Source organism: Calidris pugnax, unplaced genomic scaffold (genome assembly GCF_001431845.1).
Source record: "Calidris pugnax isolate Ruff unplaced genomic scaffold, ASM143184v1 scaffold24, whole genome shotgun sequence".
In the NCBI taxonomy this organism is placed as follows: Eukaryota; Metazoa; Chordata; class Aves; order Charadriiformes; family Scolopacidae; genus Calidris; species Calidris pugnax.
The window spans coordinates 952637-968336 of record NW_015090922.1 but is presented as its reverse complement, the minus strand read 5'-3'; the positions used below and the strand labels follow the sequence as shown (position 1 = coordinate 968336).

At 51.5% G+C, this 15700-nt stretch overlaps 1 protein-coding gene across 1 annotated transcript in view; it reads left to right on the top strand.

Moving 5' to 3' along the window:
* GALNT14 (polypeptide N-acetylgalactosaminyltransferase 14) overlaps positions 1-15700 on the top strand; it is a 121453-nt gene that overhangs the window by 90500 nt on the left and 15253 nt on the right. The window contains exons 4-9 of the mRNA XM_014950454.1: positions 978-1045; positions 4058-4123; positions 5905-6026; positions 10042-10129; positions 10823-10907; positions 12263-12366. Coding sequence (XP_014805940.1) covers positions 978-1045; positions 4058-4123; positions 5905-6026; positions 10042-10129; positions 10823-10907; positions 12263-12366 — 533 coding nt within the window. The remainder of the gene's footprint in view (positions 1-977; positions 1046-4057; positions 4124-5904; positions 6027-10041; positions 10130-10822; positions 10908-12262; positions 12367-15700) is intronic.

Genomic DNA, 15700 nt, shown 5'->3' with positions numbered 1-15700 from the left:
GGGGGGGGGGGGGGGGGCTTTGAAATCCTGTTTGAAAAAGGAACCGTGCTCAGGATGAAGACAAAGGGATTTAGGTTCTGGAATGGCCCGTGCCACTCAGTTGGTGTTATCAAAGCCCACGTGGAGTCCTTAGGAGATTTTTGGCATGCCCTGGGGTTTCTCCTTCAAGAAGTCAGCTTTGACCCTTTGATGGGGCAGGATTTTAAGCACCTGTAATTCTGCCAACCTTTGGGCGGTGCGAGAAAGGGGAAGAACAGGTCTAGACTTTTTAATAATAAAAGTAATAATAATAATAAAAACAAAAACCACCTTGGTGGCATACTTAAAGGAAGATTGTAACGTTCAGCCACGTTTCACAGCATCTGCTCACCTGGAGGGAGCTGTGAACCACATCCTCCAGCCTCTCTCTTTCATTAAATAGGCGGGCTCCAGCCCTGCTCTTATCCTCTCGGCGGTCTCCGAGGCACAGTCGGCGCACGGATAAAAACAGGAGTCATCCTACTGCAGCTCTGAGCCCTGCAAAGATGGGTTTGAGCTGGGTAATTTTCTCTGTGTTGGCCCTGCTGTTGGCGGGCACCGTATCATTAGCCCCAGGAGAGGTGGTGGGGTGAAGCTGTAAGCCTCGTTAGGAGACTTGGTGGGACGTGCATGTTGATGGAAAAAAAAAAGCCCGTTTCTCCTGGCTTTATGTACTGCTTTTGTTCCCAGAGGTGGTAAGGGTGGATCTCAGCTATTTCCCAGGAATTCCGGGTGCTCGGCTCTTAAATCAGGCTACAGGGGTCTGATAACTGGGCGCTGTAGGTGACTGGAGGGGGGTGTGTGGTGGTTTCTGGGTCTCATCTGGCATATCCTTTCTGGAGATCCAAGCCTGGTGGTCTGCGCTTTGGGAGGGATCAGTTCCTGGGCTTTTCCACCCCGTTTTCTGGGTTGTTGATTTGGTCAAGCACCATCATGGATTTTCTCTCTTCGTTCTTTAGCGTGCTGAACCGCACCCCGGTGCACCTCGTCCATGAAATCATACTGGTGGATGACTTCAGTGATGACCGTAAGTGACCCTTTCTATGTTCAAAGCGAGGGGGCGAACTGAAAAGAGACTGGGATTTAGGCAGAGAAGGGGGAAGAGTTTGTCAAAAGTGAAAGGAAATTTCAAGCTCTGTAGGCGTGGAGAGCAAGCCTCGCTGTGCCAGGTTTGCATCACCGGGTGGAAAATTCAAATTCCAAATGATCAAACCTCTTCTTGTGAAAATAATACAAGAGAAGTGCGTAGCAAATCGTTTTTACGCCCAGCAGACGTGAATCCAATCCCTACCTGCCTGTATCCTCCTGCAGCCACCATGTGTTTGATCTGGCTTTCGGCTGCAGCCGGGAGCAATCCTGGGTTGACGCCACTGGAATTGCACAGGATACTCATAGCCTGACCCTCCTAATGTGTTCTGCATTAATAATATGCATATGTTCTGCATACGTTTATGTAAGTGGCCAGACGCTCTTGACTGATTTTTTTTTTCCCCACCCGTGTAAAGAGGATTTCTCACGTGGCTTGTCTGTTTCTGAGATGCACCGTCAAAAAATAGTGCTGTACATCACAGACAGCCCACGTTCTCCTGCCCTTCTCTCCCAGTTAATAGTGAAATCAATAGGTCCAATCTTCCAGCAGAAGTTGGTATCTGAAGCCCCGGGGGCTCCCAGGGAGCTACCCCAGCTAAAGACCTTGGCTGGTGGGATGGACGAGTGGAAGATCCAGGGGCTGAGAGTTAAGCCCTCAAAAAATCCACCTCGGGAATAAAAAGGCTGATAAAACTCACCTAGGCTGAGCGGTCCATGGCACTTCACATTTCAAGGAGCTGCAAGATGTAGCCATTTGCCAGGAAACGTGAAAACAAAGCCAGAGAGGATTTTAAAAAATGGGTCTACGCTTTGCTCTTGAACTTTATAAATAGGCAATGCCTCCGGGAGCGTTAGGGACAGATTTCACATGAGACCCACTCTCTGGGGAGTCTCTGAAACCAGGGGAAAGGGGCTGCAGTGATTCCAGTGAGCTTTGGAGCAACTCCAGTGCATGGAGGTGCCAGGCTGGGCAAGGTGCAAGGACTTCAAGCTGCCCTGGAGTACAGCAGAGCAGGTTTTTTGAAGGGTGGAGGAAGTAAATGCCAGGTATCTGGCCAAATAGACAAAGTGCTTGCCTTCTTGAAAGGAGAAAGGTTTGTAGAAAGGCATCTCCTCTGTCACAGAGTGACCAGGGCTGGGTTTAAGCTCATCCCAGAGCACCCGGGGGGAAGCCTGTTTCTCCAAGAAACTTAGACCAGCCCATCTGCTACTCAGAACCGGTGCTGCTCGGCTGTCTTACATCTCCTTTCCTGTGATAGCCCGAGCCTGCTGGCATCTATTCTGCATGCATTTACATAAAATGCATGCATTTGCATAATACGCTGTACACACATGGTCAGTTCTCTCCCTGCAACCCACCCCAAGCAATCGGTGCTTTTATCTCCTGCCCGGTTGTGTCTTGTTTCCCACTTCTCTTTGCCCGCTGACTTTTTATTCCCTGGGATGCAGTTGTTCTGCGGGTGGGTTCCCCGCTCTTCCCAGCAAATCTCTGTCTTCCACAGCCAACCCCTGCCACTTCTGCCCCCCCTCCCCCCTGCAGTGTGCTAGGTCTCGACCCAAATTGTTAGGGATTTGGGTACAGCGATGCCTCGTGTTGGGCCCCTCACTACAGGAAAGACATTGAAGTGCTGGAGCGTATCCAGAGGAGAGCCACCAAGCTGGTGAGGGGTCTGGAGAACAAGTCCTATGAGGAGAGGCTGAGGGAACTGGGCATGTTTAGTTTGGAGAAGAGGAGGCTGAGGGGAGACCTCATTGCCCTCTACAACTACCTGAAAGGAGGGTGTAGAGAGGTGAGGATTGGCCTCCTCCCAAAGGAATAATGACAGGACCAGAGGCAATGGTATGAAGCTGCAACAGGGGAGATTCAGATTAGATATTAGGAAGAATTACTTTCCTGAGAGAGTGGTCAGGCACTGGAACAGCCTGCCCAGGGAGGTGGTGGAGTCACCATCCCTGGAGGTATTTAAGAAATGTGTAGACATGGCTCTTCAGGGCATGCTCTAGTGCCCAAGATTATTGGTTTGTGGTGGAGTGTAGTGTGTGGGGTTTAGTTGGTGGGTGGTGGTTTTGGGTTTGTTGTTTTTGTGGTGGTTGTGTTGTTTTTTGGTTTTTTTGGGTTTTTTTTGTTTGGTTTGGTTTTTTTGTTGGTTTGTGGGTTTTTTTGTGGTTGGACTCGATGATCTCGGAGGTCCCTTCCAACCACTAAGATTCTGTGATTCTGTGTTGACAAAGATTTCTGGAGGAGATGAAAGCACTTGGGGGGGCGCTGTGGGCACAGGGGGTGGGTGGAGGGGATGGGGGTGCCGAGGAAGAAGAGGCAGGGGGATGAAGGGGTTGCAGAGGCAGGGAAGGCTGTGCTGGGTGAACCTGCATCCCGACCCAGCTCTGGCTGGGAGAAATCCGGGTAAGGAGGGGTGCTGGAGGTGCAGGCAGCACTGGGGCAAGAGCAGTGGTTGTGGGGCCTCTCTGCCCCACGGAGCTGCTGCTGCCCGGGCCATGAGGAGCCCCGAGCTGCTCCACGGGGCTCTCTGACCATCGCTTTCTCCTCGCTGGGGGCTCAGGAGGCTCCTGCCCCACCACGCTAGACGTGCGTCGAGCAGCGTTCTGTGTTGCTTTGCAGCTACTAAAAATAGTAATTTGCATTAATGTGCAAAAACTCCCCGCTCTGCCCCCAACCACGGCTCCTCTATGCTGACTTTACAGCACAGCGCAGCTGTTCTCGGCGTAAATCTGCTGGGTTTACACGAGTTTTATGAAAACTGCTGCTCTGCCAGTCCTGGTTTGTGCTGCACGACCTGGGGGCTGAGGTTGGTGTCCCCCAGCAGTGCCATCACCCAGCCCTTGGTGGGGTCCCCTCTCTGCTCCCGATTTCCCCCGGGACCGTTTCTGCTGCTGGAGCCACCACTGGGAGGGCTGAGGTTGACGTGTCCTCCCTCTTGTGTTTCCCAAGCCGATGACTGCCGCTTGTTGGGCAAACTCCCCAAGGTGAAGTGCTTGAGGAACGGACGTCGAGAAGGTAAGAGGTCCATGACCTGGGTGGGAAACCCAGGTTTGGGAAGGTGTGAGAGCGATGGAGTCGGTGGGGGAGCTTCAGTGGAGCAGGGCAAAGAAGGGAGGTCAGCGGCTCCTGGGGATGGGGCCCCTGATAAAAGGAGATGGGATAAAGGCCTGGGATTTGAAATGGATCCCTCCTCTCTGGCTGGAAGAAGATGGGACTATTAAGATATCCAATGAGGCTCAGCTGTAGCTTATTAGCCAGAAAATTAGAACAGGCAAAACGAAGCCCCGGGTCTTATTTTTAAAGATGTTTGCTCTAATGAAAGAGAGAAGATCTGCTCCTGCTGTTTCTGTGGCATTTTTTTTTTTTTTTAATTAATTAATTATATTTGAATGATTAAGAAGGGCTGTGTGGAGGATGCCTGTATGTCCTACTGGGCTGCTGCTGGCAACCTTCTGAGACGTTTTGCAGCTCCCTGTAGCCTGAATGGGTGTTTTCAAGTCCTGCTCTGCAGTAAGAGGAAAACAAAAAACAAAAGAAGTTTTTTTCAGGCTGAAAATCGAAGGCACGAGTCCAGGTGGGTATCAGGTTGTGGAGACTGTGGAGCAGAGAGGGTTTGTCCATGGATTCTTTCTGCAGAGGGTTTCAGCTCTGCAGGTCTGGTGTCAGGGTGGCACCGGTGGGTTTAAGAGACACATCTGTGTTGGCAGGAAGGTAGGGGAGGTCTCCATAGATCCACACCTCCTTCTCACGCATCTCTCCTGTGTTATTGGGTGTGCTCACCCCTAGCACTGGATGGACCTGGAGGTCTTGGTACCCTATAAAGCAGTGGAGAGTTGGGAACCCAGCCTGGAGGGCTTACCTCACTGAACACATCACCAAAGCTGTGTTCCTTGGTACCTGCCAGGTTTTGGGGAGGGCTGGGGTGGATACTCCGGGCCAAGCCTACCCACAAGGTCTTACAATTTGCAGAGAGAGATATGGGGACATCTTGCATTGCAGGAGGTGACCTCAGCAAGTGCTGGATTGCTCCAGGCTTTATTCTCCTGTCCCTCTCCCTTCTGCTCAGAGGCTGTTCCTTGGCCTCTTTCCTCTAAGGAGTTTTAATATGAAATCAGTGACCTCCTCCTGCATGGACCTGATGTGTGGCCTGATGTGACCTGAAACCCTTCTGCCTCTCTTTAGCAGTTCCTGTCTCCCCCTGTATTACCACTGTTTCTCCTTCATCAAGAAATTCTGCTCCCCTTGAGCCACCTGCATGTCCTCCTGTTTTCCAGGAGGACTGTCTCCCGTCTTATGTTGCAGACCATCTCCTGTCTTACGTTGTGGTTCACTTGAGCACCAGCTGCAGGCAGGAGGGGTGTTGGAAGCCATTTGACTCCTGTCTAAATAGGCAGTTTCCCACAGAAAACCCACCCTCAGCTCCCCTGGCCCATTCCCCCCTGACTTACATCTACATTAGATTTATTACCTGCAGGGGTTTGTGAATGCATTTGGAGTCGTGTTTTGCCCCCAGAGGGTGACGGCAGAAATAATTGTGCAAATTAAGGACTGGCAGAAATGCCATAAATCATTAATCTTGGTGGAACTGTTTATTTGCTTTGGTGACCTTGGGAAAGAGTTGGAGTGCCTTGCAGCGCTGGGGAGGAGGCGAGGAACCTGAGCCATGTTTTATCCGAATGGGATTTAGATGGGTCAAACCCCAGGGAGATGTGTGAGTGCAGGACACCAGGCTGGAGGAGCCTGGTGGCATTGGCCAGCCCTCTGTGTGGCAGCTGATGTGGTGTGTCCCTGAACAGGTCTGATCCGATCCCGAATCCGAGGGGCAGATGTGGCACAAGCAGGAGTCCTGACCTTCCTCGACAGTCACTGTGAGGTGAATAAGGACTGGCTGCTCCCTCTGCTGCAGAGGATCAAAGAGGTGAGTGCTCCTGAGAGACCAGGGTTCCCCTATGGGGGATGCACTGCTGATGTCCATCTCCTCTTCCCTCTCAATGGGCATGACCACCCAACCCTAACACCCTGCATGCAGGCATCTGAGTAAGAGAGCGGTGAGTTTTTGGGGTGCAAAGGGACCTTTGCTGGTCTTCCCCCACCCAGCAGCCTGGTGGGGTCATCTCCATGACTGGGAGAGCATGTGGGTGGGTGGGACAAGGTGCCTCTGGGGGCAGTGGGGCTCTAACTGGCAAGCACAGGTTGAGCGGTGGAAGGGGAATACATGGGCAGTGCTCCAGCAGAGTTTTTAATTAGGCTCATGTAAAATGCTCCGTGCTGATGATTTAAGGGAGTGACGGCTCCTTGAATAGGGGCCGAATTTAATTTCATGCAAATTAAGCGCTAATAAATTGATTTAATAGGATTTAAATTCTGCTGATTTCGGAGCAGACAATGACATTCGCCTCTCGCCGGTGGCGACTCTCTCGCCAGACGTGCCCACGGAGGCTCCCGACACCTTGTCTCTGGAGTCGGGCAGCTCCGTGCTGGTGACCTGCTGCCACGGTGCAGGGGATGAAACCTTCACCTCCGACACGGACACGCGGTCCCTTCCCTTCGCTCCGCCTCGTGGCCCCATCCTTGCTCCACCTCTGGCTCCCGCTTGATAGTATTTATTACTTGGTAATTGAAAAACTACCGAGTTATGTTGAAATAAGGGCACCTGAGGAGCAAAGGGAAGTCGAGGTGGTGGCTCGAGGAGGAACCTGCTTGGCTGGTGTTCACAATGCAGGGTCTCCTGCTTCTCACACCTCCAGATGTGACAGCGGTGCCGGGCTGTGCATCCCTTGTGTGCAGCAGAGAAGGGACATGGGGAAGGGGGACACAGCACTGGGTCAGGTCTCTTTGCAGCTGGTGAGGGTGGTCGGTGCTGCTGGTCCCAACCTGGGCAACCACAGGCGATAAATGGTAATATAATGAAAATAGCCTTTTCAAGTAGAATTCTGAGAACGCGTGCTACAAAACCCCATTCAATCCTCATAGCTGGCCTGCCCCAGGGTGAGATTCGCCGCTGAACTTTACTGCATCAGTGGTTTCTCAGAGCTTTTTAAAGGTGGGCATTTGTCGTTCTCTGCCCAAAGCCCTGTGGTGTTTTGGTGAGAGGTGTCCAGAGCAATTATCTCTTTCCCAGGCAGAGCTTCTGGTGTGTTTTGGCAGCAGAAGGGCAGCGGTGGTGGCAGGAAAGAGGGCAGGTGGAGCTGCTTTCCCACATGTCTCCTGGACCATGTCCCACGTTCGGTGCCCGTGGGGTGGATGAACGTGAATGCCACCATAGGATTTTCACTGGATGTAGCCCATCAGTGGGCTGAATATAGTGTTGCACGCAAGCCTCACCTCTGGGAACTTCTTTTTATCTATTCTTCTGGGTTAAATCTTTCTCTCGTGGTTGGTGAGCTCGTGCTGCTGCTCCAGCTGCACTTACCCTGCCCAGTGTCTTGAAGGCATCAAGGGAGACCTTACAGTGAAGAGCGTTGAGGGACTTGCAAAGCATCTGAGGTCCCACTTGCTTTCTAAGTGCTCATAGAAGCTGCAGGATAAGGACCACAGGTCCTCTGTTTCCCTTTTCCCGGGCCCACCTTACCCATCCTTTCCACCAGGGTTAAGATATTGTTCAATGAAGTGTATGAAATGTTGCTGCTGCCACCTTCAGGCTGTGCCAAAGCGCCAGCTTTCCTGTCCTTTCCTTTTCCTTTACCCCTCGGAACGGCCTGCTTTGAGCTGCTGTGATTTAAGTTTTAAGCGAAGGAGCGGGCGAGTGCCCTGAAGCACACTGGGTGCTTTCACCACCACCACCAGCCACCCCATGTGTCGCTTCTCTCTTATTTTCTCATCCAGAGCAGCTATTTCTGCAGCTTTCCACTGTGGGAAATGCCGGAGCCCCCGTGTGCCACCATGCACCCAGGTGAAGGTGCCCCTCGAGCCCCATGTCAAGCTTTCCCAGCAGCTGGTGGCATCCCCACCCCAAGGCCCACAGTTGCTTTCAGGGGTGGGCAGCCACGTGTCCAGCAAAAGGGTTGGTAATCAAGGAAGACTAGGAAGTCTAAGAGCAAGTGTGAGGGGGAAGAGATGGAGGCTGAGAACCTGTGGTCAAGGGAGGCTGTGTGTCCCAGGGAGCGGCAGCACTGGTGGGTACCAGCGTGTTTGTGGGCACATGGGCTCTTGGTTTTCCTTATGGATATTTTTTTCCATTAATGGTGCACTTCAACTGAATAATGTTTCTTTAAAAAAATGTAATTATCCAGCCCAAGGTGTTTTTACAGCATAAGTCAACGAGCTCACCCCAAACTGAATTTGCAAATGGTACTGGGATGGTGAGCCCCACCATGTCCAGCTCAAGCATCCCCCCCCAGCCCCTCTAGTTTGATGCTCTCCTGGGGCAGGGGGAGGCAGGTGAGGGGCAGCCTGGACCTCTTGCCTTGCCTGATGCTGCTGGAGGGGTGACCGTGGCCTGTTTTCTTCTCCATTACAAGGTCACCACGATGTTAGGAGACAAACTGGAATCAAGGTTGCAAAGCATCCATTGTCTTCAGGGCTGATTTCAGAGTTTTTCCCTGTTGATTTAGTTCCATAATTTGATCTGAGAAGTGCATTGGAGAAAGGCATTCCTCAGGTTTTTGAGAATGTCAGGAGAAAGAGGACTGAAGATTTGCGTGTTGTTAATATTAACGTGCCCTGGCGTGGGAGGGTGTAAAAAAACCAGAAAGATGAAGCTGCCTACAATAAGACCTGGTGCTCAACCCCAAATAAATCACAGCAACAGCGCTGTGCTCTTGAGCATGCCGTGATTTCTCTGTTGAGGGTCAGAGAGACCTTCGTGTAAGCTGGGTGAATATAAATGTCCCCATGACATGGCAGGGAGAAGGTTGCTCTGCCGAGAGCTGCTAGTTTAGACTCCTGACTTGACGTTTTTTATGGAAATACTGAGTATTTGTCATGCTCATTTGGAAAACCTAAGCTCTACTCCAGCTCCCAGCTCGTGGCCTTTGGTTGCTTCTTCTTACATTTGAATACTTCTTTGTTAGGACTAATTTCTAAAACAAAGTCTTTTCCAAGCGCGAGAGCAAGCCTGTGTGTGCTCAGATGCTTTCTTTTGCATGGCTGTGAAAAACAATTTGATCTAGCGAGGGTAAAAGCTTGAAGTTTGAGCTATAATTGGAGTTTGGGATTTTTGAAAAGAAAAAGGGAGATAAGAGACCAGTCGAAGCTGTCAGAGTCTCTTCCTCCTGTAGATATTTTTGTTCATAACTGTTTGTATAATCTCCTTGCCCATAACAAGATGTTAATTAAATCACCACCAACTATTTAAAATAATTCAGGTCCTTTTTTTTTTTTTTCTTTTAACCCTTTCACACCTTTGGCAAAACTCTAACTGTATCCCCATAGTTTATACATTTAAAAAAATGCCTGTATTTAATCTCCTTGCCTGCCTGTGCTTTTCCTTTGTCGTTTCAACTGCCTGTTTGCAGTTCTGCAATCCAGAATCTGCTTCTGCAATCCAGGAAAAAGTATGTAAGGGAGGTGGAGGGGGAATACATGAGTCAATCCGCAGAAGGCAGAGATGGAGCTTTGCATCCAGCTGAGTCTGGCGCCGAGTCCAGGCACAGCCTGCGGAGGGAGAGGCTGTGGGTGAAGCCAGAAGCTGGTGAGAGATGATGGCTTGGTGGCCCAGCACCACATAGTCCTTTTTCCTGGGAGACACGGTGCTGGCCTTCCCAGGCTTCCAGCAATACTTCTGCCTACTGGTGCTGCTGCCATCCATTCCTTGGTTGAACTGATGTGATGGCTGAGGAGGAGGAGGTGACAGTGATGGGCACTTGTCTCTGACAAACGCAGATGACACCAAGATTTGAAGCCACCTGGTGTCTCCAGGAGTTTAGAGTGTCCCTTGACTGGTTCAAACAGTGTGATCTGAAACCATGGGTGTTTTCACTTCTGCTTCCCAGGATCCCACCCGAGTGGTCAGCCCTATTATCGACATCATCAACTTGGACACTTTTGCCTACGTGGCGGCTTCCTCGGACCTCAGAGGAGGTGAGTCCGAGCCGCGTGCATGGTACCCATCCTGTGGGCATCCATCCCATGGTGTCAACACGCACTGGCCTGAGGAGCTGGTGGCTCCGCGCCGCAGTGCTGGCTCCTGCTATCTTGCAAAAAAAAGTGCATTAATGCTGCCCGGTGATCCCCGCTGGCTGTTTCCAGGCTATTTTGGAGACAGGTAAGCGTGGCGTGAGGAATGGCGTTTGCTACAGCGGGTGAGGCGGTCAAGCGGGGAAAGAAGGGTCGTGTCAAAGCCACCCTTGGCAGCTCTGAAAGCCATTCTGCTGACGAGAGGAGGTGGGGGATGTCTAGGCAACAAACGGGGGATGAGGCTGCAGCGCTCATTAGTATGCCGGTGCTATTTGTGGCACGCAATATCCATCAGAGCGTGTATTTTTGTGCACAGGGGGACCAAGTGAGGTTTCAGCAGCAGCTTTAATTCTGACTTCTCCTGCCTTCGGAGCGCTCGGCTTCTCAATTGTAATGCAATGTGTTGTTTCTTGTTCATACGCGGTGGTAAAATACGTTAGTCGTTGGGCTCTTCTCCCAAGAGCTGCATCTCTGTGGCTTTAAGCCATTTGGAAGTGGGGAAAATACTCCATCAAACACGGCTGCTGCAGCCCGCGTTGCCTCCTAATCCATATCCATTCCTAATTTCCCCATGGTGCTTCTTTACTTTGGTTTTAGGGTTTGACTGGAGCCTGCACTTTAAATGGGAGCAGCTTTCCCCAGAGCAGAAGGCCAAACGCCTGGATCCCACCGAACCCATTAAGTAAGTCAGAAGGGGGAAGGAGGCACCGAGGAACGTGGGGCAGGACGGGTGTCTCATCTGACCTCACCTGTGTCACCGTGCACCATAGCAGTGTGATATTCCTTCCAGGACAGCTTGGAATTTCTACTAGTTATAGCCAGCTCCTGGATAGCTTGGGTTTTGCATTACAGCTTCACCTCCCAACACTGAAGCCCAAGGGTGCTCCAAAGGTAGAAGGGGGATATTTATCATTATTTGCAGTTTGGTAGTGGTAAGGAGGCTCTTTATGGGTAGAGAAGAAGCCCAGTGCTCTTCTCACAGCTCAGCTGTCAATGAAAAGTAAGGCCTCGACCCACTTGATAAAAGCTAGGTGTCTAGTCCAACCTTTCCAGATCAGCACAGCTCTTCTGGACCTTGCTGAAAGCTCCTCAGAAATTCAGGATGTGCAGGAGAGCCAGCAAAACTGAACAGGAGAGAGATGCCATCTGCCCTCACACCGTGGGGTGGGTGGAATCCCTTGTTCTGCTGAAGAACTCTCCCAGCAGCAAGCCAAGTGCTGGTCTCTGCATCCCCAGCCATGAAGCTCTGGGGTGAGCACCATGGAGGAGACCAAGTGTTGGAGGAAGCTCAGGGGTTCGGAAGGCTCACAGCGGAGCAAAGCACTGCTTCTCCTTTGGATGCTGTTGTGAACAGGAGCCCTCTCTGTCTTCCTGATGGCTCACGTTCTGGTTGTCCCACCATGTAGGGCATTGTGGAGACTCACCCAGGCACAGCAGTCACCCCAGCTCCTCCCAAGCCTTCGCTGAGGCACCCACGCTGTCTGCAGCTGAATGGAGACAGGACTTGTGCCAGTAAATGGCAGGTCTCCTCAAGCTGTCTTCTGGGCCTGCCCTCCCCTCCTCCACGGGCTTTCTCTGAGCAGGTTTTTGTAGTTAATCCGAAGAATGAAAAATAACCCTGTTTTGAAATAAAGATCACACAGCTAGGGATGGCTTTTAAAAAGCCCTTCTGAATTGGCTCTGCCTTCCCCTCCCCAGCGGAACGGTGCTCTTAATAGGCTGGCTCCAGGCAAAAAGCCCGTCTGAGTGAATAACCCCCCGAGCGCTAAGTGCATTTTTGATGCTGAAGCCTACAATCAGGGCTGTGAACTTCGGGCTTGTAGGAGTTGTGCTGACGGGTGCATTAGCCAGTCATTAAGTGCCAGGCAATTTGTGATTGACAGCAAAATACCAAGGCAGCTGAAAGAAAGGCCCAGATGCTTTCTGAGGTGTGTTGTCCTTGTTTGGTGAGAAGGAGATACGTAGGTAATGATGATGGAAGAGGAGGCAAAGGGAAGGGCTGCTTCTAGAATGTGTTCTCTCTTCCCTTACCTGCAGGACCCCCATCATTGCCGGGGGGCTGTTTGTGATCGACAAGGCCTGGTTCATTCACCTGGGAAAGTACGACAGTGCCATGGACATCTGGGGCGGGGAGAACTTTGGTGAGTCACTCTTCTTCCTCCTACACCTTGCTGTATTGACTTCTCTTCCTGAATCATGCCAGATGGATACAAGGTCATTTTGGACTCTGCTGTGGATGCTCTACATGGTTTCACTCACATTCATAGGTTACGGTCTCAGGTGAGTGAGGGATCCAACAACCATGAATGATGAGAAGTGAGCAATTGTTGGTACTTGGGATGCCCTGCCTTCCATGCTGCTATTTTTTCTATAGGAAAATACCCCTAACCACAGAGTTTCCAGCTTTGGTGTTACCAATAGATAAGAGAACACCACATGCACCCTCCTATTCCTTCCTGATCTTATTTTCTCATTAATAAAGTGAAGACATGCCTTATTCCATTGTCTGACAATTGACAGCAAAATACCAAGGCAGCTGAAAGAAAGGCCCAGATGCTTTCTGAGGTGTGTTGTCCTTGTTTGGTGAGAAGGAGATACGTAGGTAATGAGGATGGAAGAGGAGGCAAAGGGAAGGGCTGCTTCTAGAATGTGTTCTCTCTTCCCTTACCTGCAGGACCCCCATCATTGCCGGGGGGCTGTTTGTGATCGACAAGGCCTGGTTCATTCACCTGGGAAAGTACGACAGTGCCATGGACATCTGGGGCGGGGAGAACTTTGGTGAGTCACTCTTCTTCCTCCTACACCTTGCTGTATTGACTTCTCTTCCTGAATCATGCCAGATGGATACAAGGTCATTTTGGACTCTGCTGTGGATGCTCTACATGGTTTCACTCACATTCATAGGTTACGGTCTCAGGTGAGTGAGGGATCCAACAACCATGAATGATGAGAAGTGAGCAATTGTTGGTACTTGGGATGCCCTGCCTTCCATGCTGCTATTTTTTCTATAGGAAAATACCCCTAACCACAGAGTTTCCAGCTTTGGTGTTACCAATAGATAAGAGAACACCACATGCACCCTCCTATTCCTTCCTGATCTTATTTTCTCATTAATAAAGTGAAGACATGCCTTATTCCATTGTCTGACAACAGCATTGTGAAGCTATGAACTGAATTTGCAGGGTGCCTGAAACAGTAGCTCCATGGGCATGGTTCAAGCAGGTGTCAAAGTAACACAGCTGCTTCTCCATTCCTGAATCGTAGAATGGTTCGGGTTGGAAGGGACCTTAAAGATCATCCAGTTCCAACCCCCTGCCCTGGGCAGGGACACCTCCCACTAGACCAGGTTGCTCAAAGCCCCATCCAGCCTGGCCTTGAACCCCTCCAGGGATGGGGCAGCCACAGCTTCTCTGGGCAACATGTTCCAGTGTCTCACCACCCTCACAGGAAAGAATTTCTTCCTGAGATCTCATCTAAATCTCTCCTCTTTCAGTTAAAAACCATTCCCCCTCATCCTATGATCAAGAGTCCCTCCCCATCTCTCCTGTAGCCCCTTTAGGTACTGGAAGGAGCCCCTTCTGGGGCTCTGGAAGGCTCTAAGGTCTCCCTGGAGCCTTTTCTTCTCCAGGCTGAACAACCCCAACTCTCTCAGCCTGCACTGCCAGGCTTTCCTTGACACTATCATTTTTCCTGCATGAAAAAAAAAGGGGTTAAGAGCTGACCTAAATTCAGTCACCTCTACCCCTTATCACAGGGCAAGATGGGCATTAAGAAATCTCCCGTGTGCACACTTGAGAGGGGGCAGGAAAGAGGGGGCAGCCTGTCCCTTGTCCCCCCGTGTCAGGCGGAGCTGGCTCAGGCTGGGCTCTTCTCTCTTTGAAGCCGTCGCGATGCTGCGGATCAGAGCAATGGACTGGAGCCGTGAAAGAAAGGGGAGGGCACTGGATGTCAGGCAGACAGATCAGAACCTGGCTTTAATAGCTCAGCCCTCAGGGGAGTGTGGCTGGCCAGGAAGGAAGGATCTCATGTCTTAACACATACAGGGATGCTGTCACTCATCCAAGGGAACAGATGCTGCCGCCTTGCAGTAACCCATCAGCTGCCTGGCACTGTTGTTTCCTTCACATGCCTTTTTTTTCCTCCAGCATATTTTATTTATTTATATCTTGTTACGCAGTAGGATCTCGTTCCTTCATGCTTTGCCTCTGTGGGTGGGTGTCTCGCCGCCGGACCGACACAAAGCATCTGCTCCTCTGTAGTGGGGTGGCTCTGGGGAAACCTAGGAGGGAGCTCATCCTACGGAGCCCTGATGTTCCCCTTACTGGTGGTCTGCCCTGGGAGGCTGTTCCTGACCCAACAGGTGCTGGAACACACCAGCGTTAACCAGACAGGTTAATGCTGCCCCCAAAAAAGTCTGCAGAGCAGCAGGGCAGATCCTGTCCTGCCCATCGCCCTGGGAACAGAAGCCTGCCTGGCTCAAAGTGGTATCTCCTGCAGGTGCAGCAGTCGAGGGTGGCATGTCCCACCTCTTCTTCATGCCACAGGCAAGGGTGGCTGTCACCCTGCTGGCTCTGGTCAGTCCTGGGCAAGTGACAAAGAGTGGCTGCTCATTTTGGGGCATTTGCAATGCTTTTCCTGGTAGCTTAGTCCTTAGGGGATGTAAGACTGGTCCTGAGGAGTGTTGCTGTTGCCTCTAATGGTATTGACTGGGCAGCTAGAGTGGGCTGGAGACTTCAGGCAAAAGAAGAGCACCTGCAGGGGAGACATCCTTCGAGGGTCAAATGAAGCAGCATGCTCTTGGTTCCTGCTCCTCTGAGTTGGCCCCATGCTGTGCCTTTGCTTGTGCCTCAGTTTACCTTCTCCCAAGGCATTTAGGTCTTGGCTGCCTGAGTGGAGACCTTGTTTGTTAGCTGCCACCGATGGCTCCCTGGCTCATCCCTACCTGCTGAAACCTTTAGTTGCCTCAACTGGGACTGGAGCAGGGTCTCCAGGGTGCAGCTTGTCTCCAGCAGAGAGCTCAGGCTCCTCCTCACCATCTCCTGCCTTCCCAGCAGTGTGTTCTCATCCCAGTTTGCGGTGCGCAGAGAGATCACCTCAGCCCACCTCTTCATTAGGCTGTAAATTAAGAGACAGGCGAGGGCTGAACGGTGCGAGTCCTTCCCTTGCAATGCTTGAGGGAGCTGCTCTTCTCCCCAGCTGAGCAGAAGGACCAGAGGGAGGGGAAGGCACGATGCAGCAGCCCATGCTGCAGCTCACAGCTGCTCAGCGGATTGTCCCTCCTGCCTCGGCCACCCTTCTGATGTGCTCAGGAGAGCCATGTGCGAGGGGAACCGGGTGCAGCAGCTTCGAGCGGTCCCATCCCGCCGTAATCTCATTTCCCGGCCGCTGTGATTAAGGTTGCTCCCAATATAGCACCAGGACACGGCACAAGGGCATGTTTTATTGGCCTGTTAATACCCAGCGCTGGGGAAAGTG